General features: G+C 56.9%; 1 protein-coding gene across 1 annotated transcript in view; it reads right to left on the reverse strand.

Moving 5' to 3' along the window:
- The window catches only part of UNC13A (unc-13 homolog A), a gene marked incomplete at both ends in the record, with an annotated part of 59,014 nt that overhangs the window by 8,800 nt on the left and 28,284 nt on the right, over window positions 1-21,930 (reverse strand). The window contains 16 exons of the mRNA XM_080715427.1: window positions 1,248-1,286; window positions 4,280-4,403; window positions 7,480-7,632; window positions 7,997-8,085; window positions 8,232-8,309; window positions 9,199-9,282; window positions 10,495-10,638; window positions 10,966-11,062; window positions 13,381-13,507; window positions 13,637-13,722; window positions 15,434-15,567; window positions 17,413-17,547; window positions 18,940-19,029; window positions 19,231-19,299; window positions 20,240-20,390; window positions 20,649-20,812. Of these exons, the coding sequence (XP_080571553.1) occupies window positions 1,248-1,286; window positions 4,280-4,403; window positions 7,480-7,632; window positions 7,997-8,085; window positions 8,232-8,309; window positions 9,199-9,282; window positions 10,495-10,638; window positions 10,966-11,062; window positions 13,381-13,507; window positions 13,637-13,722; window positions 15,434-15,567; window positions 17,413-17,547; window positions 18,940-19,029; window positions 19,231-19,299; window positions 20,240-20,390; window positions 20,649-20,812 (1,764 nt within the window). The remainder of the gene's footprint in view (window positions 1-1,247; window positions 1,287-4,279; window positions 4,404-7,479; window positions 7,633-7,996; window positions 8,086-8,231; window positions 8,310-9,198; window positions 9,283-10,494; window positions 10,639-10,965; window positions 11,063-13,380; window positions 13,508-13,636; window positions 13,723-15,433; window positions 15,568-17,412; window positions 17,548-18,939; window positions 19,030-19,230; window positions 19,300-20,239; window positions 20,391-20,648; window positions 20,813-21,930) is intronic.

Genomic DNA, 21,930 nt, shown 5'->3' on the forward strand with positions numbered 1-21,930 from the left:
CCCTCAAGCACGGTCCCAGCACCCACCCCGAGCTCCTTCCCGGTGCCTGGATCTAAGGCCGCCCCTCCCCAGCCAGACACCGTCTCCTGGTCCCCAGGTGGGGGCTTGGAGGCAGATTCTACCGTTGGCACATTCTGGAAGCACCCCGAAAAGCTGCAACTACCCCGTCCCCTGCGGACAGGTGCCTGGCCCCCCAGCCAGCCTGCCCCGCACGGGCCCTGGCGGAGAGGGGAGGAGAGAGAGGGCTCCGGTCTCTCGGCCTCAGCCCCCGAGCCTTGCTCCGGAGGCTTGACCCTACAAAGACTTTTTTGTGTGTGTGTGTGTAATGAGAGTCAAACCCAGGGGCATTCTATCTCTGAGATACACCTTTGCCCTGTTTTTATTTTTATTTTTATTTATTTATTTTTATTTTTTATTTTTTGCAGTACTGGGGATTGAACCCAGGGGCATCTACCTCTGAGCTACACCCCCAGCCCTATATTTTATTCTTTATTTAGAAATAGAGTCTCGCTAAGTTGCGGAGGGCCTCACTTAGTAACTGAGGCTGACCGCAGGCCTGTGATCCTCCGGTCTCAGCCTCCCAAGTACTGGGGTTACACACGTGTGCCACTATGCCCGGCTTCTTTTTTTCCTATTTTGAAACAAGGGTCTCTAAGTTGCTGAGGCTGGCCTTGAACCTGCGACCTTCCTGTCTCAGCTTCTCGAGCACAAGGGATTACAGGCGTGTGCCATCACACCCGACTCCTACAAAGACGTTTAATCTGCAAGTTCACCCGACACACAGACACACACCCAGACCGTCACGGGCGTGCAGAAAGTGCACGCGTATACTTAGACCGACACGGAAACAGGAGTGGAACTCACTCGCTGACACACGCGAGTGCGTTTCCTAAAGACTTACATAGGTGTGCACCACCACACAGTCCACCCACACACACACGTGCACCCACATGGATGAACACACATGTACACGGTGCCTAGCACATCGAACGTGCCCCCCCAAAAAGAACTGGCTGGCTGAGGGGCCCACGACCCTCGTCCCCAAAGCTGCGGCTCCGCTGCACGCCCGGCTGCGACCACCCCCCCGTGGAAAGTGTCTGTCTCCCGGGCCGCCTGCCCGGCCCACCCTAGCTCTGCCTCGGGCTGCGCGGGCTCGCGCCGCCCCCTGCGCCCCCTGCTGGCCGCACGGACACACCACACACTCACGCGCGGACGGCACGGCGCGGCGCGACACGAGGCTCCGTTACCTTTTCTAGTCCCTTGCCATGCTTTCTCAAGAGGGTGCCCTGCAGAGACAACGTCACAGGTGATCCGCCCGAAGGGCCGCAGCGCGGGGCGCTCGCGGGGGTCTACACTGCAGGGGGGCGTGCCGGTTTGCATGGAGGTTGAGGGGGCCAGAGAGACAGGAGACGGAGGGGGAGACAGAGGCAGAGACACAGAGAGAGAGACGGAGCCCGAGAGCCGGGAGGAAAGTCCGCAAGGAGGACAGTCAGGTCCGCAGGAGGCCCCTGGCTGGCTGGCTGATTATTTTAGTGGTGCCGGGGATTGAACCCAGGGCCATTCCACCTCCCAGCTATACCCCCGACCCTTTTTAAATCTTTTATTTATTTATTATTTATTTATTTATTTATTTACTTATTATTTTTGCGAGTCTGAGGATGGAACCCAGGGGCATTCTACCTCCGAGCTACACCCCCAGCCTTTATTTTTAAAAATTCTTTATTTTAAACCAGGGTCTCATTAAGTTGCAGAGAGCCTCACTAAGTAACTGAGGCCGGCCTCAAACCGCGATCCTTCTGTCTCAGCCTCCCAAGGACTGGGATGACAAGCGTGCGCCACCGCGCCTGGCTTTTATCTTTTATTTTGAAAGAGGGTCTTGCTGAGTTGCCGAGGCTGACCTAAACCTGTGATCCTCCCGTCTCGGCCTCACCCCGTCTGGCTCTCGGTTCTTGGGTCGCCAGGACAGTGAACAGGCTCCAGACTCACACAGACCTGAGCTGGAATCTGGACTTTGCTGTACTCTGTGACCTTGAGCCCGCGACAGTATGGGTATGACATCCGCCTGGCTCAGGGGCTGTCATGAAGGCCGGGTGTATCCGGACTCATTGATAACCGTGGCTTCCTTCATCTTTCTGCCTACACGTGGATCACCCACGCCTGGCTGCGCTGCCACCCAGTAGCTCCAGTCAAAGACCCCCAGCTGGTCCCATTGAGGAGGTGAGCGCTTAGAAATGTTTCTGTGTGCGCGCTATGGGGGCCTGAACCCAGGAGCGTTTACCTCGGTGCTATGCCCCCGGCCCTATTTAGTTTTATTTTAAAATAGGGTGCTGTTAAGTTGCTGAGGCTGGCCTTGAACTTGGGGTTCTGCTGTCTCAGCCTCCCGAGTACTGGGGATACGGGCATGCGCAGCCGCGCTGAGCTCATTACATCCCGAAGCACCACCGCTCCCCGCGCCCCAGGGACGGGCAGACTCTGACCTCCGCCCTGGACCTTGCTCGGCCCTTGGAGAGCTGGCTGGCAGGGAACCCCAGCAGGAAATGGAGGTCAGAGGTGAAGTGATTTTCCAAGACCACGAAGAGAGCGACCGGCTGAGATCTGACCCCGTGTCTACCAGGCAGGAAAGCCACACCCCGCCTCCCGCCGGCCAGCCGTGTGTCTGGGGCTCAGCAGGGCCTGTGAGGGTGGTCGTGGGCGGACGGGTGCAGGGGGCGGAGGAACATCTCCGGGTGTCTGGACTTCGAGACGTCGGGGAGGCCGGCTCCCCCCGCCCATCCCCGCAGCAGAGCCGGGGTCCAGGTGGAGAAAGCTTTCATTCTGGGGAGGGGGCCCGAAAGGAGGCACAGAGGGACCCTTGGCTTTGCACCTCTTTATAGTTTTGGGGGGAGACCCAGGTACACTGTTGGCCCCTGAGCCTGGGAGCGCGGGTGGATTCCAAGTGAAAGGGAAGGAGGGCGCGACCCCTCCACGCCGCGGGGCGGGGCGGGGCGTGGTCTCCCTCCCGCAGGCCCCGCCCTCCCCATGCCCCGCCCCAGACAGACACAGGCACATCTTGGCGGGAGGGCCGGTGGGGAGGGAGGGGGCGCCGGGGGAGGGGTGCAGCCACACGGTGGGCCGAGTCCAGACACAGAGCGGACGGACAGACAGACGGACAGCCGGGCCTCTACTTACGATCATCTGTCAGCCGCATTGGGGGCGGGGCAGGAGGGAGGGGAATAAGGCAGCATGAGTCTCCCGGGGAGGTTGGGAGGGGGCTGTGACGGCGCCGAGGAGCGGACCCTGCCCGACCCTGCCCGACCCTGCCCGGGGGAGGGGACCCTAGAGTCCCAGACCCTCCCAGCCCTCCGTAGGCACCCAGAAAAGTCCTCCCTCTCGGCCTGGTCCTTAAGGCCTGGGCCTGAACGGCGGCCCACCTGTCTGCAAGTCTCGGAGCCTCCCCTAGGGACACAAGCCCAGCCTCCTCCTCCAAAGGGGTCTGGGCGCCTCGCGGCCTCCGCCCACTGGGCAGCCTGGTCCTGGGGGGTTTGGTCTCTGGTCTGTTCTCTTCAGGGTCCCAGGTGCTGGTCTCCGGTCTCTGGATAGCCACCTGCCTTGGCTGGGTCTCTAACCTGGGGTGTCCCATCTATGAATCTCTGACTCTTGAAGCCCCAGGTTGCTTCTCTCTCTCTCTCTCTCTCTCTCTCTCTCTCTCTCTCTCTCTCTCTCTCTCTCTCTCTCTCTCATTGAACTCAGGGGAATTCTACCTCCATGGCCCACCCTCAGCCCTATCTTTTTTTTTAAACAATGTCTCACTTAAGTTGCAGAGGGCCTCACTGGGTTGCTGAAGCCGGCCTCGAACCTGTGACCCTCCTGTCTCAGCCCTGGGGTCGCAGGCCTGTGCCGCCACGCTGGCCCTTCCTGGTTTCTTGACTGATGCCCAAACCCTTTTGGGAATCTACTGAACACTCTGACCCCACAACCCATAGATGCCCTTGGTCCTTGGGCTGACCTCTCTGTGGCCACAGAGATGGCCACATCTCTACATCCCTTACAAGTGTCTGGTCTGTTTCACCGCTATGATCTTGGAATGATCCCACGGACTCCTGAATGACCTCCTTGACCCTTTGATGACCCCTGGCCCCAGCACCTCTCTGGTCTTTGAAGGCCCCTCTGGCCTCTGGTGCCTTCTGTCCCTGTGGGCGGCTCTTGCCTGGGACGGCCTCTCTGGGTCTCAGGTTTGGCTTGGCCCCGAGCCCCGTGCTCTGGGGTCCCTGCGGAGCGGCCCTGCGCCCCCGGGGCTCACCGTCTGGTCCGTGAGGGGCGGCAGGACAATGGTCCTCTCCATGGTGTTCATGACCAGCTTCCACAGCTCCTTTAGCACCCGCTTCAGCACCGTCTTCTCGCAGATTTTGGCAAAGAGGGTCAGGCTGGGGGCAAGGGACAGGCCTGAGGGGGGCCACCTGGCCCCAGCCCCTCAGCAGAGCCCCTTCTCCTGGACACATGGCAAGGTGAAGGGATTCCATGGACATGCAAGAGGGCACTGGTCAGTCCAGGGTCCCTGGGTGGCGCACGGGGTTAACACACACGGGGCACATGGACAAGAGCAGATGACGCTTGCCCAGATCGGCAGGAGCCAGACTGGAGGAGGCTTCAGTGCTTAGGGGAAAGGCTGGAGCCTTGTAATAAAGACGGGGTAGCAGGGAGCCATGGAGTGCTCAAGAGAGACTTTCATGACTGACAGACCAATGTGGAGGGAGGGCTGGCAGCGCAGACCGCGCAGGGGCCTGCTGCGCCCGGGAGCAAGAGAGAGGAGGGCAGAGGGGGAGCCAGGAGAGGGGAGCACGGCAAGCTCAGGGGACACACAGGGAAAGGGGAGGACGGCCGATGGCCAGCCCTCCTTCACGACTCAGCCTCTGCCGAGACACCTCCCCAACTAGCCCACTTCCCTCTACATTGCCACCTACGTCCACTCATCTTCACTCAGCCACCATAAACCCATCCAGGCATGCGTCCCCTCCAGTCCACCCACCCATCTGCCAATCCATCCACCCACCCATCCATTTATCAAGACATTTATTCATCTATCCACCATCAATCCCTCCACTCACCCACATATCCGTCCACTCACTCACCTAGCCTCCCACCACTCAACTATACATCCATCCTCTCATCCTTCCATCCATCCACCTGCCCATCTACCTGTCAATCCATCCATCTAACTATCCACCCATCAATCCCTTCACATACCACATATCCATCCACCTATCCATCCATCCATCCACCCATCCATCCATCCATCCACCTATCCATCCATCCACCTATCCATCCATCCATCCACCTATCCATCCATCCACCTATCCATCCATCCATCCATCCATCTACCCATCCATCCATCCATTCACCCATCCACCTATCCACCCACCCATCCATCCACCCATCCATCCATCCATCCATCTTCCCATCCATAATCCACCCATCCATCCATTTATCAAGACATTTATTCATCTATCCAAGTATTTCCCCACCGATCCATCCATCATCCACCCATCCATCCATCCACCTATCCATCCACCCACCTATCTATGCATCTATCTACCCACCTATCTATCCACCCATCCATCCCCCATCCATCTTCCCATCCATTCATCATCCACCCATCCATCCATTTATCAAGACATTTATTCATCTATCCAAGTATTTCCCCACCTATCCATCCATCCACCTATCCATCCATCCATCCACCTATCCATCCATCCACCTATCCATCCATCCATCCACCTATCCATCCATCCATCCATCCACCCACCATCCCTTCCCTCATAAATCCACTTGCCCGTCTTTCATCCACTGTCCTTCCATCCAAACACTTAGGCGTCACCCACATCTTCAGCCGTCCCCAGCCTTCTAACACGGGCCCCAGCCAGCCTTTTGGCATTTTTCCTCCAGCCGTCTACCCGCCCATGCCTGGTGTCCATGCACGCACCACCCCTCACCCATACCCATGCCCACCACCAACGCCTCCTCCCCGCCCTCGGGCCTGACGGCTCACCCTCCCTCCCTCTGGACCCCTGCTGCGAGGGGCGGGGGGGGGGGAGGGGACGCCTGCCCCCCAGCCCGAAGCCCCGCCCACTCACTTGCTGCCCCCCCAGCCCGAAGCCCCGCCCGCTCACTTGTCCTTCCCCAGCCCGAAGCCCCGCCCACTCACTTGCTGTCCTCCCCCAGCCCGAAGCCCCGCCCACTCACTTGCTGTCCTCCCCCAGCCCGAAGCCCCGCCCACTCACTTGCTGTCCTCCCCCAGCCCGAAGCCCCGCCCACTCACTTGCTGTCCTCCCCCAGCCCGAAGCCCCGCCCACTCACTTGCTGTCCCCCAAGCCCGAAGCCCCGCCCACTCACTGTCCCTCCCAGCCCGAAGCCCCGCCCGCTCACTTGCTGTCCTCCCCAGCCCGAAGCCCCGCCCACTCACTTGCTGTCCCTCCCAGCCCGAAGCCCCGCCCACTCACTGTCCCCCCCAGCCCGAAGCCCCGCCTGCTCACTAGCTGTCCTCCCCCAGCCCGAAGCCCCGCCCACTCACTTGCTGTCCCCCCCAGCCCGAAGCCTCACCCACTCACTTGATGTCCCCCCAGCCCAAATCCCCACCCACTCACTTGCTGTCTCCCCCCCAGCCCGAAGCCCCGCCTACTCACTTGCTGCCCCCAGCCCGAAGCCCCGCCCACTCACTTGCTGTGCCCCCCAGCCCGAAGCCCTGCCCGCTCACTTGCTGTCCCCCAGCCCGAAGCCCCGCCCACTCACTTGCTGTCCCCCCAGCCCAAAGCCCCGCCCACTCACTTGCTGTCCCCCCCCAGCCCGAAGCCCTGCCCGCTCACTTTGTCCCACCCCAGCCCGAAGCCCCGCCCGCTCACTTGCTGTCCCCCCAGCCCGAAGCCCCGCCCACTCACTTGCTGTGCCCCCCAGCCCGAAGCCCCGCCCGCTCATTTGGTACCCCCCAACCCGAAGCCCCGCCCACTCACTTGCTGTCCCCCCAGCCCAAAGCCCCGCCCATTCACTGTCCCCCCCAGATCGAAGCCCCGCCCGCTCACTTTGTCCCACCCCAGCCCGAAGCCCCGCCCGCTCACTTGCTGTCCCCCCAGCCCGAAGCCCCGCCCACTCACTTGCTGTGCCCCCCAGCCCGAAGCCCCGCCCGCTCATTTGGTACCCCCCAACCCGAAGCCCCGCCCACTCACTTGCTGTCCCCCCAGCCCAAAGCCCCGCCCACTCACTTGCTGTCCCCCCCAGCCCGAAGCCCCGCCCGCTCACTTTGTCCCACCCCAGCCCGAAGCCCCGCCCGCTCACTTGCTGTCCCCCCCAGCCCAAAGCCCCGCCCGCTCACTTGCTGCCCCCCCAGCCCGAAGCCCCGCCCATTCACTGTCCCCCCCAGCCCGAAGCCCCACCCACTCACTGTCCCCCCCAGCCCGAAGCCCCGCCCGCTCACTTGTCCTCCCCCAGCCCGAAGCCCCGCCCGCTCACTTGCTGTCCAGCAGGTCCATGATGGGCTGCAGCACGTTGTCCGCGTCCTGGGCTACGCTGCTGCAGGCGCTGGCGGGCACGTTGCCTGTGCCCTTGACCTGGCTGAGGATGTCGCCCATCTGTTTGACACAGTCCTCGATGTGCGGCTGGAAGCTGGGGGCAGAGAGGCGGGCCTGAGACCAGAGCCGCTGACCTGTGCTTCAGAGCTTCCGTCCCCGCGGGAGGGAGTCCGGCCAAGTAACTGGGCGGAGGCGGAGAGCACCCGGAGGAGCAGCAGGGCCAAGGCGTCCCCGCTGGCCCATCTCCCTCCCACAGTCCTACTCAGGTACCTCAGCCGTCTCTACTTAAGACTGAGGCTCAGAAAGGTTAAGGGGCTCGGCCAAGGCCACACAGTAAGTACGCCATGGCGTAGGGACTCTGAGCCTGAAGCCTTTGCCTCTGCGCCCGCCAAGGCTCCAGATGCGCCACGCTGGACGTCTGGCCCTGGCCCTCCCAGCCCGCTCCTGGAGGCCCCTACCTGGTGGCAAACACCCGGCTGAGCTCGTCCAGGACGTTGTTGAGTTTCACCTGGAGCTCCTTCAGGATGTCGCTGGCCTCGGCGTCCAGCTGAAGGAGAGGGACAGAGGTCAGGCCAGCTGGGCGTCCACGGCGCCCGTGCATGTTCTCATCCGGCGCGGGGAAGGGATCTCAAGGGCCTCGCAGGCCCGAGAGGGTCCCGGCTCCCGGCCGGCAGCACGGCCCGCCCGCCTCACCTCCTTCCCTCCCATGGCTTCGAACATCTTCTCCAGCTGGACCCGGAGCTGCTGGGTGTTGTTCATGAGGATGCAGGGCTGGGGACGGGACAGAGGGAGGTCAGCCTCAGCCCGCCGCCCACGGCCTCCCCACCCACCACCAGGGCCGCGGGTTGGAGTGGGCCAGGGCCGAGAGACCCGGTCGGGGTCACCTGGGACCGCGCCTGGGCGAAGGCGGGGGGGGGGGGGGGGGGGGGGGGGGGGGGGGGGGGGGGCTGAAGTCATTGTTCTCCTGGGACTTGGGCGGGCTTGGTGGGTGCAGAAGAGGGTCTGAGGAATCCAAGGGGGGCAGGGGGCCTCTCTTGACCCCCATTCTCCTTCACGGGCCCAAAGCTTCACACACTAGGTACACCTCGAAGACTCTACGCCCAACCACTGAGATGCTGAAGGTGTGTGCCCTCACCCCCAGATACACACACGCACGCACACTCACACTCAGACATGCGCAGAACCACAGATACACACGATACACACAGTCAAGAAGCCACAAACACACACACACACTATACCCACTCAACAAGCCAGAAAGACAGCTAGATCCACCCACCCACAGTGTCCACACACACACACACACACACACACACACACACACACTCCTAATTAGATAATACACAGCCACTCAGATCCCAGTTACACACATTCAAGTTGGCACAAGCAAACACACACACAAGACCACACACGCCATCAGTACAGTTTACTCTCAGGAGGCTGGACACACGGGGCCCCAGCTGTGGGAGTCGGGGAGGGGCGGGGCTGTGGGCGGGGCTTGGGGGCACGGGGGGGGGGCGGTGCTGGGGGCTGGGGGGGGAGGACGTGTGCCCGCAGGTCCCTGGCTAGGTCTCAGGCGCTGGACGCGCGGCCGCAGCTGTGGGCGCCCGGGGAGGGGCGGGGCTGGGGCTGGGGCTGGGGCGGGGGGCCCGCAGGTCACCACTTTCTCCTTCTCCTTGGAGCAGTAGGAGGCGAAGTCCTTGGAGATGATGTCCGCGTACTGCAGCAGCACGTTGCTGATGGTCTGGGAAGAACACAGGGGCCGGTGAGGGGGTCCTGGTCACAGGAGCCCAGCAGCACCCCCGAGGGGCTCACGGATGAACCTGAATTCTACAGCAGCCATGATGGGCCACTGGGCTGGGTGCAGTCACCCGGATGACTGTCAAGATACGGAGACTCACCTGGATGAAGACAGTTCTCTTTAGAATGGTTCTTTTGGACTTATCTATTTATTATTATTATTATTTTTTTTTTTTTTGCAGTGTTGGGGGTTGAACCTAAGGACATCCTACCTCGGAGCCACACCCCCAGCCCTATTTTTATTCCTTGCTTCGAAACAGGGTCTCACTGAGTTGCGGAGGGCCTAAGTAGCGGAGGCTGGCCGCGAACCTGAGATCCTCCTATCTCAGCCTCCCAAGTGCTGGATTCCAAGCGCGCACCACCATGCCTATTTGTCCATCTTGCGTGTGTAGTACTGAAGCATTCTACCTCTGGGCCACATCCCAGCCCTATTTTATTTTTTGTTTGAACACAGGATCTTGCTGGGTCGATGGGAGTCTCGCTACTTGCTGAAGCTGTTCTCGAACCTACAAATCCTCCTTGTCTCAGCCCCCCCAAAGACTGGGATTATAGGCACGTGCCACCATGCCCAACTTCCCTATTTTTTTTTTTTTTCTTATGGTACTGGAGGTTGAACTCAGGCATTCTACCTCGAAGCTACACCCCCAGCCCTTTTTTTTTTGTTCTTTCTTTATTTTATTTTATTTTTTGGTGGTACTGGGGTTCCCGGAAGCCCTTCTACCTCCGGGGTACACTCCCAGACCTATTTTTACATTTTTATTTGGAAACAGGGTCTCCTAAGCCAGTGCGCGCGGCTGGCTTCGAACCTGCACGATCCTCCTGTCTCTGCCTCCCAAGCACGGGGATTACAGGCATGCGCCACCACGCCCGGCTCTTCTTTATTTTGAAACAGGGTCACTGAGTTGCAGAGGGCCTCACTAAGTAGCTGAGGCTGTCCGCGAACCGCGATCCTCCTGTCTCAGCCTCCCAATGCTGGGATTACAAGCGTGCGCCACCACGCCTGGCTCCAATCGAAAATTCTAGCCCCACGTCCAACCTTCATCTAGCCCCAAACTCGTTATCACTCAACTTGACCCCAACCTCAACCCCACATCCAACCTAACCCTGAGCGAGCCCGGCCCGAGCTGGCCCCGCCCGGACCCTTCCCGGCCCCCACCTTGGCAAAGCGCCTCATGTAGTGCCCCACGATCTGGGGGTCGGGGCACTCGAGCTTCTTGATGATCTCAAAACTCTGGTTGAGCTGGGAGAAGACGTCGACCACCGAGCAGGAGAAGAGGGCGTGCTCCGAGGTCTGCTGGAACTGAAGGAGGGAGGCGACAGAGGGGAGCACGCGTCAGCGCTGGGCGGGCGCTGGAGCACGCCCTTCCTGCACTCCGCCTGGAGAGCCGGACGCCAACTGCCCTGGTGTCCAGCACAGTGCCGCCAGCTCTAGAGGTGGACACTGAGGCCACGGGGCGGTGAGGGCTGTGACAAAGCACATTCATAGTTGTGAACGAAAGAGTGTCAAGTGTGAGCAAGCCAAGATGGCGGACACCCACTGGCGCCTGGCCTCACTGAGCCCCGATGGATGCCAGAGGGCGGAGGTGGCTCTGGGCACACGGGGGCACGGTCGTGGTCGGCCTCTCACCCCATCCTTCTTGTCGCGCTCCAGGGCCCCGTGCAGGAAATCCCGGGACACTTCCTCGTTCTCATCCAGCCACTGGACCACAAACGGTTCGAACCACCTGGAAGGGACACGGGGCTGGCCGCCTGCCTTGCGTCGCCCTCAGCTCGGCCCGCCTGGCCCCCCAGCCCTGGGCGGTGGGGCTGGTCCCAGGCCCCCGGAGCTCCGCCTGGGCGGCCGTGGCTCTGCCCTGCTCCCCGCCCCCACCGGGCCTCAGTTTCTTTGCCGGTGAAATAGAGCAGCAGCGGCCAGGGGCCAGCCCAGGCTTTCGGGAATTCTGGCTCAGGAAAGCGGCCCCCGGCAAGTGGGTTTGCTGTTTGGGGATCCGGATGTGGTGGCTCAGGCCTGTAATCCCAGTACTTGGGAGGCTGAGACAGGAGGATCTCAGGTTCGAGGCTGGTCTCAGCAATTCAACAAGACCCTTGTATCAAAATTTTAAAAGGAAGCCAGGCGTGGTGGTGGATGCTTGTAACCCCAGCTTTTGGGAGGCTGAGACAGGAGGATCACGGTTTGCAGACAACCTCAGCTACTTAGGCTTATTTTATTTATTTATTTATTTATTTATTTATTTATTTATTTATTTATCTATTTATTTATTTTGGTGGTGTTGGTGGTACTGGGGCCATCTCCAGAATAAAAAACAGGGCTGTGGTGTAGCTCAGAGGTCAAGTGGCCCTGGGTTCCATCCCCAGACCCGCAAGAAAAAGAAAAAAAACAAAGGTTGAGGGTAGTTCAGAGAAGAAATGCTCCTGGGTTTGTGACAAAATTTTTAAAAATTACCTGTTTGAACATGTACGGACTTTTCCTTGTTAGTCCCCAAGCAATATAGTATTTACACCAAATTGTAATAACTTTTATGGAAAAATATGGATGAAACCCAGGGACATTTGACCTCCGAGCTACACCCCCAGCCCTATTTTTTATTCTTTATTTTGAAACCGGGTCTCACTGAGTTGCGGAGGGCCTCGCTAAGTAGCCGAGGCTGTCCGCGAACCCCGGTCCTCCGGGCTCAGCCTCCCGAATGCTGGGATTACAAGCGTGCGCCACTACATCCAGCTCAATTTTTTTTTTTTTTTAACTGAGGATGGAACCCAGGGGCATTCTACCTCCGAGCTACTCCCCCTGCCCTATTTTTTATTCTTTATTTTGAAACCGGGTCTCACTGAGTTGCGGAGGGCCTCGCTAAGTAGCCGAGGCTGTCCGCGAACCGCGATCCTCCGGGCTCAGCCTCCCGGATGCTGGGATGACGAGCGTGCGCCACCACGCCCGGCTCTGGATTATAATTTTCTGTAGATGTTGCATCACTCTGGAGATGCTTTAACGTCTACAAGAGGATGTGTGGATTCTATGCAAATACCATGCCTTTTTTTTTCTTTGCGGTACTGGAGATGGAACCCAGGGCCATTCTACCTCAGCTACACCCCCAAACCCAGCCCTATTTTTTTTTTTTTTTGTGGTACTGGGGTTCCTGGAAGCCCTTCTACCTCCGGGCTCCACTCCCAGACCTATTTTTACATTTTTTTATTTGGAAACAGGGTCTCCTAAGCCAGCGCGTGCGGCTGGCTTCGAACCTGCGCGATCCTCCTGTCTCTGCCTCCCGAGCGCGGGGATTACAAGAGTGCGCCGCCACGCCCGGCCCCAGCCCTATATTTTATTCTTTATTTTGAAACAGGGTCTCACTGAGTTGCAGAGGGCTTCACTAAGTAGCTGAGGCTGTCTGCAAACCGCAATCCTCCTGGCTCAGCCTCCCAAATGCTGGGATTACAACCATGCGCCAACACGCCCGGCCTTAATTTATTTCTTATTTTGAAACAGGGTCTCACTAAGTTGCTAAGGGTCTCACTGAGTTGCTTGAAGCTGGCCTCAAACTTGTGGTCCTCCTGTCTCAGCCTCCAAGTACTGGGATTACAGAAATGCACCACCGCACCCAGATCCATTGGGCGTTTGTGTGTGTGCATGTATAAGGTGATACTGGGGATGGAACGCAGGGGCATTCTACCTCCAAGCCATATCCCCAGCCCTACTTAGTATTCTTTATTTTGAAAAACAAGGTCTCACTAAGTTGCAGAGGGCCTCACTAAGTAGCCGAGGGTGGCCTCGAACCTACGATCCTCCTGTCTCAACCTCCCAAGTCCTGGGATTATAAGCGTGCGCCACCACACCGGATCTAGGCATCTTTCTAACCCTCCATTTCCTCATCCGGAAAGTAGGAATGACAATGCTCTCAATCCGTGACACAGGATCCACAGAGTTGCTGGAAGGGTGAACGGCAGAGGCGGCCAGGAGTTTTCTGGACCGCCCACTGCACCCCGGCCCACTGCACCCTAGCAGGGCCCTCCTGCCCAGCCCGCCAGCGCGGGCGGGGCGCTGCGCACTTACGCGGGGTACTCAGGCACACGGTCCTTGAAGGAGGGCAGCTCGGCCACATACTCGTTGTAAAGCCACTTGACCTTGAAGTGCAGGTTCATGTAGTCTGCGCTCTTACACAGCCGGTGCCTGTCGTGCTCTGTGGGGAGGGACAGCCCTCAGCCAGGGGCTGCCACGCTCGCCCCGGCCGGCACCGTGTCCGGATCGGCTGGAGCGCGCCGGTCCTGTGCCACCCCAGGGGCCGTGGGCACAGCGAGCCAGGACTCACCCTCCATGGCGTACTTCATGTCCTGGGCAAACAGATTCCACATCACCTCGGCGCTGATTTTGCCCACATTCAGCTCCTGGGGAAACCTGGCGAACGTCAGGGCAGTGTGACCTCGGCGGAGAGAGGTCAGGGGACAAGCGTGTCCTTCCTGCTCTGAATGGCAGGGGCAGGACAAGGGACCTGCTACACCTCAGTTACCCGCTGACCAGCCTTGCCTGACCACCTCCATTCAGTGGTCCAGAAACCACCTGTACACACACACACACACACACATATCTATGGATCATCCATCATCTGTCTATTCATTCACCCAGTGGTCCAAATATTGCCCACCCATCCATCCATCCACTCACCCACCCATCTACCCACCCATCCATCCATCCATCCATCCATCCATCCATCCATCCATCCACCCACCCACCCATCCATCCACCCACCCATCCATCCACCCACCCATCTATTCACCTATCCATCCATCTATCCACCCATCCATCTATCTATCCATCCACCCATCCATCTATCTATCCATCCACCCACCCATCCATTCATCCACCCATCCATCCATCTATCCACCCATCCACCCATCCACTCATCCATCCATCTACCTATCCATCCATCCACCTACCCATCTATCCACCCATCCATCCATCCATTCACCCATCCATCCATCCATCCATCCACCCATCAATCCACCCATCTATGCACCCATGCATCCATCTATCTATCCATCCATCCACCCACCCATCTATCCACCCATCCATCCATCCATCCCTCCCTCTGTCCATTCATCCACCTTTTGCTCCATAAACCAAATCTCTAATCTTTTTTTTTTGGGGGGGGGGTGCAGGTTTGGGGATGGAACCCAGGGGCATTCTACCTCGAAGCTACACCCGCAGCCATATTTTTTATTTTTTATTTTGAAAAAGGATCTCACAAAGCTGCAGCGGGCCTAAGTAGCTGAGGCTGTCCACCAACCGCAGTTCTCCTGTCTCACCCTCCCGAATGCTGGGATGACAAGCATGCGCACCATGCCCAGCTTTTATTTCTTATTTAGAAACAGGGTCTTCACTGGGTTGCTGAGAGCCTTGATAAATTACCAAGGCTAAGCCGGGCGTGGTGGCGCACGCTTGTCATCCCAGCATTCGGGAGGCTGAGACAGGAGAACGGCGGTTCGCGGACAGCCTCAGCTACTTAGTGAGGCCCTCTGCAACTCAGTGAGACCTGGTTTCAAAATAAAGAATAAAAACTAGGGCAGGGGGTGTAGCTCGGAGGTTGAATGCCCCCGGGTTCCATCCCCAGACCTGCAAAAAAAAAAAAAAAAAAGAAGTTAGCAAGGCTGGCTTTGAACCTGCTGTCCTTCTATCTCAGTCTCCCAAGTATTGGATGACAAGTGTGCACCACCACACCTGGCTTATAAAACACTTTAAGTGTATAACTTTTGACAGAGCCTGTAGCCCCTAGTAAGATATGCACCATTATTTATGAATCTACACACACTTACGAAATTATATGCGTATGCACATTCACACAAATCAAGATGTACAAAATACATGTCTAATTATGCCCAAGAATATGTGCTTCTACACCAGTTTCTGCTTATATCTGCGGGTTATACCCATATCTGAATTCCACACAAGGTACCACCAGACCTACAACAAAACCCAGATACACATTTTGTGTGTAATTAGAACGCTCGCCATCACACACAAGGCATGCGTGCACACACGTGTGCACAAACACACACGCATGCACGCACGCATGTCGGCCCCAAGCAATTAGCGGCACAGACAAACTCACTGGTTGAGGCAGGGGGTGTAGGAATTCTTGTCTTCCTCGATGATGGATACGATGAGGGTGATCAGCTTGGACCAGAAGTCGAGGTTCTTGATGCTGGGGCCCTGTTCTTCGGGGGGAACCTCCCCCTTCTTGGCCTGACAGGGGCAGAGGACACTCGGGTTGCAAGGGCCGGCTCAGTCGCCCATTAAGGGCAGGCGAGGCGTGGGCCCTGGTGCCAGGTGTGTGGCTCAGGGACGGGTGTGCACGGGAAGGGACTGAGCCCGTAAGACCCGCCGCGCACAGCTCGCCTCCCCGCGGGCCCACGGAGCTCGGGGGGCAGATTCAGCTCAGAAAACCAGAGGAAAATGCGCGGGGCTGGATCTGGGGGAGCGAACCCAACCTCGCTGGATGAAACTGAGCCAGGAGGATGGCCTAGTGAGCCACGGAGCGCGACAGAAGCCAGTCTCCCGGGCCAGCCGTGGCCTGAACCTGGGCCGACCACACCCAGCCGAAAGGGTGGAAGGAAACTCCCAGGATTAAACCGAATCAACCTTCGTGGAGCCGGCGTCAACATGCCGGAAAACAGAAGACTTATTTCTTTATTTATTTTTATTTTTATTTTTTTGTGATACTGGGGGTGGAACCCAGGGGCATTTGACCTCCAAGCTACACCTCCTGCCCTATTTTTTATTCTTTACTTTGAAACAGGGTCTCACTGAGTTGCAGAGGGCCTCACTAAGTAGCTGAGGCTGGCCGCGAACCGCGATCCTCCGGACTCAGCCTCCCGAATGCTGGGATTACGAGCATGTGCCACCACGCCCGGCTCTACTGTGGGCTCCTTGACCCCCGCCCCAACTCAGGGCACTTACTTTCTTGTGAATTGCAAGGTGTCCATCTTTCCCTCCCATTAGATTACAAACTCTTTGAACCCTTAGTCATGATCTGGGACATTATATGTGTACTGTGTGTGTGTGTGTGTGTGTGTGTGTACTATTAGGAATTGAACCCAGGGGCATTCTACCTCTGAGCTACACCCCTAGTTCTATTTTATTTTTTATTTGGAAAGAGGTCTTGCTAAGTTGCTGAGGGCCTCGGTGAATCGCTGAAGCCAGCCTCAAACCTACAGCCTCCTATCTCAGCCTCCCAAGTACAGGGATTATGGGCATGAATCTCCATGCCTAGCTTAACGTTTATGTCTTACTAAATCTTTTTTCCAGTCCTGAGTTGTGGGATCATAACCCCTATTCCCAGGCATAGACACTGAGGTCCAGAAGGGCAAAGTTCCAAGCCAGGCATGGTGGCTCGCACTCGTAATCCCTGCATTTGGGAGGCTGAGACAGGAGGATCACGGTTCGCGGACAGCTTCAGCTACCTTTACAACTCAGTGAGACCCCATTTCAAAAAATAAAGAATAAAAATAGGGCTGGAGATGTAGCTTGGAGGTAGAATGCCCCTGGGTTCCATCCCCAGTACCACACACAAAAAAAAAAAAGCCAGGCATGATGGCGCACACTTGTAATCCCAGTAGTATTGGGGAGGCTGAGACAGGAGGATCACACAGGCTTGAAGCCAGCCTCAGCTACTTAGTGAGGCTCTCAGCAACTTAGTGAGACCCTGTTCCAAAATTTAAAAAAAAAAAAAAAAAAAAAAAAAATATATATATATATATATATATATATATATAATAGTTGGGGGTGCTGGCCGTGGTGGTGCACGCTTGTAATCCCCGCCCTTGGGAGGCGGAGACAGGTGGATGACGCAGGTTTGAAGCCAGCCGCGCTGGCTTAAGAGACCCTGTTTTCAAATAAAATATAAAAAATAGGTCTGGGAGTATAGCCCGGAGTCAGAAGAGTTCCATACTCAGTACCACCAAAAAAAAAAAAAAAAAAAAGTTGGGGGTCTAGCCCAGAGGTAGAGGCCCCTCCCTGGGTTCCATCCCAGGACCACACACACACACAAGGCCAAGTCCCTGGAGGAGCAGGTGCGGGCGGCGGGCTCACCGGGTCTGTCTGGTATTCCCTGCTGTAGAGCTCGTGGCAGTTGTTGAAGATGTACTCATAGGTAGAGTTGAGGCAGGCCTTCACGCAGTCCTTCACCACCTGGCTGGCCCGCGGCGGGCTCTGGAGCTCTTGTACCTGAAAGAAGCAAGGCGGCATGGGGCTCGGCTGGCGGCACGGGGCTTGGCTGGGACCGGAGGCGCCAGGAAGTGACTGGGGCCATGCTGGGGCTGAGGAAATGTTCCAGTGGGGTGGAGGTCAAAACCCCAGGAGAGCCGGGCGTGGCAGCACACGCTTGTCATCCCCGCGCTTGGGAGGCAGAGACAGCCACGCGCACCCTGGCTTAGGAGACCCTGTTTCCAAATAAAAATGTAAAAATAGGTCTGGGAGTGTAGCCCGGAGGTAGAAGGGCTTCCAGGAACCCCAGTACTACCAAAAAAAAAAAAAAACCCAGGAGATGTCACTTCGCCCCTGAGGATGGCTGCTACCAGAAAGGCTAAGCCAGGCATGGGGCTCACAGCTCTCATCTCAGTGCCTGGGAGGCTGAGACAGGAGGATCATGCAGGTTCGAAGCCAGCCTCTGCAACTTAGGCTCTCAGCAACCTACAGAGACCCTGTTTCCAATCAAAAAAAATTTTTGTTGTTGTTGGCACTGGGGACTGAGTCCAGGGGCATTCTACCTCCAAGCTATATCCCCAGACTGTTTTTTTTTTTTTTTTTGAAACAAGGTCTTACTAGGTTAATGAGAGTCTCACTACTTGCTGAGGCTGTTTTTGAAACTGTGATCTCAAACAAAAAAAAATTTTTTTGCGGGGGTGGTATTGGGGTTCCTGGAAGCCCTTCTACCTCCAGGCTACACTCCCAGACCTATTTTTATATTTTTTATTTGGAAACAGGGTCTCTTAAGCCAGCGAGGCTGGCTTCAAACCACGCCTGGCGCAAAAAAAATATTTAAAAGGTTGGGGGTAGCCGGGCGTGTGGCGCACGCTTGTAATCCCCGCACTTGGGAGGCGGAGACAGGAGGATCGCGTAGGTTCGAAGCCAGCCTCAGCTACTTAGTGAGGCTCTCAGCAACTTAGTGAGACCCTGTTTCCAAATAAAGTATAAAATAGGTCTGGGAGTATAGTCTGGAGATAGAAAGCCTCTGGGTTCCACCCACAGTACAGAAAGAAAGAAAAGAAAGAAAGAAAGAAAGAAAGAAAGAAAGAAAAGAAAAGAAAAGAAAAGAAAGAAAAGATTGGGAGTGAGACAGGAGGATCTCAGGTTCGTGGCCAGCCTCAGCTACTTAATGAGGCCCTCTGCACCTTAGGGAGAACCTGTTTCAAAATAATAAATCAGGCTAGGGATGTAGCTCAGAGGTAGAATGCTCCTGGGTCCATTACAAAAAAAAAAAAAAGAAAGAAAAAGAAAGAAAGAAAGAAAGAAAGAAAGAAAGAAAGAGAAAAGGAAAGAAAAGAAAAAGAAAGGCGGGGGCAGCATGAGTCTGTGGCCAGCGGGGAGTGGCCTCCAGGCAGAGCCGCGCTGTCCCACCTTCATCCGGAAGAAGGTGATGCTCGTAAGCAGGTCCACGGTGGACTTGAGGTCCTGGAGCCGCTCTGGGCTGCTGGCCGGGAAGTTGTTCTGTTGGGAGTGGGGGAGAGCGGTGAGCCCATGGGAGAAGGCCGGGGAGAATGGGGGACAGCGGCTCAGGAGGGGGCCCAGAGGCCCCAAGTGGCAAGAGAGGGTCGAGGTGAGCCCCCGGGGCAGGTGTGCCACAGAAACACACAGGTGTCCAGGCCCGAGCCCGCCCCGGGCAGCCCAGCCTCACGCACCCCTGCTCACCCGGTACATGGAGAGGTCGATCCTCAGGGAGTTGTGCAGCTGGTCCAGGAGTTTCACGAAGCGCTCTTTCTGAGGGGCAGAGGAGGATGGAGGATGAGGAAGGCCGGCCTCAGTGGAGAGGCAGCCGCAGGACGGCCGCACGGGCCAAACGTGGACTGTCCGCTACGTCTGCGTACCCCCATCAGCCAGCCTCCGCTAGCCAACCCAAGTCTATACCTTATTAATCTTCTGCCCATGAAAAGGTGGGCCTGCTTTCCTGCCCTCCCTCCGCCCCTCCCTCCCCTTTCTTTCTTTCTTTCTTTCTTTCTTTCTTTCTGTACTGAGGATGGAACCCAGGGGCATTCTACCTCCAAGCTACACCCCAGCCCTATTTTTAAATCTTTATTTTATTAATTTATTAACTTATTACTTATTTATTTTAGTGGTACTGGGGGTGAAACACAGGGGCTACCTTCCAGGCTACTCTCCCAGACCGGTTTTATTTTATTTTATTTTATGGTACTGGGGGTGGAACTCAGAGATTTTCTACCTCCAGCTATGCTCCCAGACCTACTTTTATACTTTATTTGGAAACAAGATCTCACTAAGTTTCTGAGAGCCTCACTAAGTAGCTGAGGCTGGCTTCGAACCTGCGCGATCCTCCTGTCTCAGCCTCCCAAGTGCTGGGATTACAAGTGTGCGCCACCACACTCAGCTCTTATTCTTTTTTTGAAACAGGGTCTCACTGAGTTGCGGAGGGCCTCACTAGGTAGCTGAGGCTGTCTGCGAACCGCGATCCTCCAGGTCTCAGTCTCCCCAATGCTGGGATCACAAGTGTGCGCCAACACGCCCAGTTTAAAACACAGTCACGACATGTGTGTTCCACAGCAGTCGACAGAAGGGCACACTGAGGCTCAGGGAAAGGGTGTGACCAGCGGGAGCTCACGCAGCATGTCGGGGCCAGATTGGGAGGCCAGGTCTCACACCTGGGTGATCTCCCTGGGCTTCCAGTTGCAGCCCCTACACTCACCCCGAAGTTGGAGGCAGCGAAGCGGTCAGAGGCAGACACGTTGGTGGAGGCGGTGGTGTGCGCATAGTAGGCGTTGATGTTGGCCAGCAGGGTGCTCATGACGGCGGGGACCCCAGGGCACATATACTTGGAGGAGAGGCAGGCAAAGTGGCTGGCGGGAGGGAGCAGAGGCGCTGGGCTCGGGGTCCAGGACGCCCAAGACAGTGTCCAGAGGGGCTCCTCCCCACCATCCCTCCGAGCCATTGGTCTTCCCTCTGAGCTTTGCTGCCTCCGCTTCCCCCCAGCCACCAAGACAGCCCCCGACGGCTCCCACCCACCGGCTGCCTCTCCTGCACCTCCCCCTAAGGACCTCTCCCGGCAGCCTGGACCCCGCCCCATCCTCAGCCCACCCTGTCCGTCTCCAGCTCACGTCATGGCTTGGTAGATGGACTCCACGCCGTAGCGCATGGCGAACTCGTCCACGATCTCCTGGGCCGTCTCATCGTAGTACACCTTCCACGCGTCGTCCCCCTTGGCGTCGGGGATCTTCACCACCCCATTGTTCTGCACGTCCGTCACGAAGTGGAACAGATTCTGCCCCCGGAAGAAGCTGCCGTCACGGAGGGGACCAGACCCCGGCTCCCAGGATCGGGACAGCTCCATCCATCCATCCATCCATCCATCCACCCACCCACCCACCTATCCACATATCCATCCATCCATCCATCCATCCATCCATCCATCCATCCACCTATCCACATATCTATCCATCCATCCATCCATCCATCCATCCACTCATCCACCTATCCACATATCCACCTATCCATCCATCCATCCATCCATCCATCCATTCATTCACCTATCCATCCATCCATCCATCCACTCATCCACCTATCCACATATCCATCTATCCATCCATCCATCCATCCATCCATCCATCCATCCACTCATCCACCTATCCACATATCCATCTATCCATCCACTCAACCATCCATCCATCCATCCATCCATCCATCCATCCATCCATCCATCCATCTATCCACATATCCATCCATCCATCCACTCATCTACCTATCCATCCATCCATCCATCCATCCACTCATCCACCTATCCACATATCCATCTATCCATCCACTCAACCATCCATCCATCCATCCATCCATCCATCCATCCATCCATCCATCCATCCATCTATCCACATATCCATCCATCCATCCACTCATCTACCTATCCATCCATCCATCCATCCATCCACTCATCCACCTATCCACATATCCATCTATCCATCCACTCATCTACCCATCCATCCATCCATCCACTCATCCACCTATTCACATATCCATCCATCCATCCACTCATCTACCTATCCATCCATCCATCCATCCATCCATCCATCCATCCATCCACCTATCCACATATCCATCCATCCATCCATCCATCCAGAGTTGGGCTGTTGATCAGTATCACTTCCAGTTGCCTGGGGACTCCTGGAGAGATCCACTGCCTGGGTGGGTAGGTGGATAAATGGATGGATGGATGGATGGATGGATGGATGGATGGATGGATGGATTGTCAACAAGTGAATGAATTATCATCCTTCATTCGACAAATTAAGTCCTGAGTATACAGTTCTCTCCAGGAACCCCCAGGCAGCTGGAAGAGACAGACTGATACAAGCAGCCTGACCCTGAGTGTTCTGCCCTGGGACAGAG

The sequence above is a fragment of the Muscardinus avellanarius genome, assembly GCF_963383645.1.
Source record: "Muscardinus avellanarius genome assembly, chromosome: 18".
NCBI lineage: Eukaryota > Metazoa > Chordata > Mammalia > Rodentia > Gliridae > Muscardinus > Muscardinus avellanarius.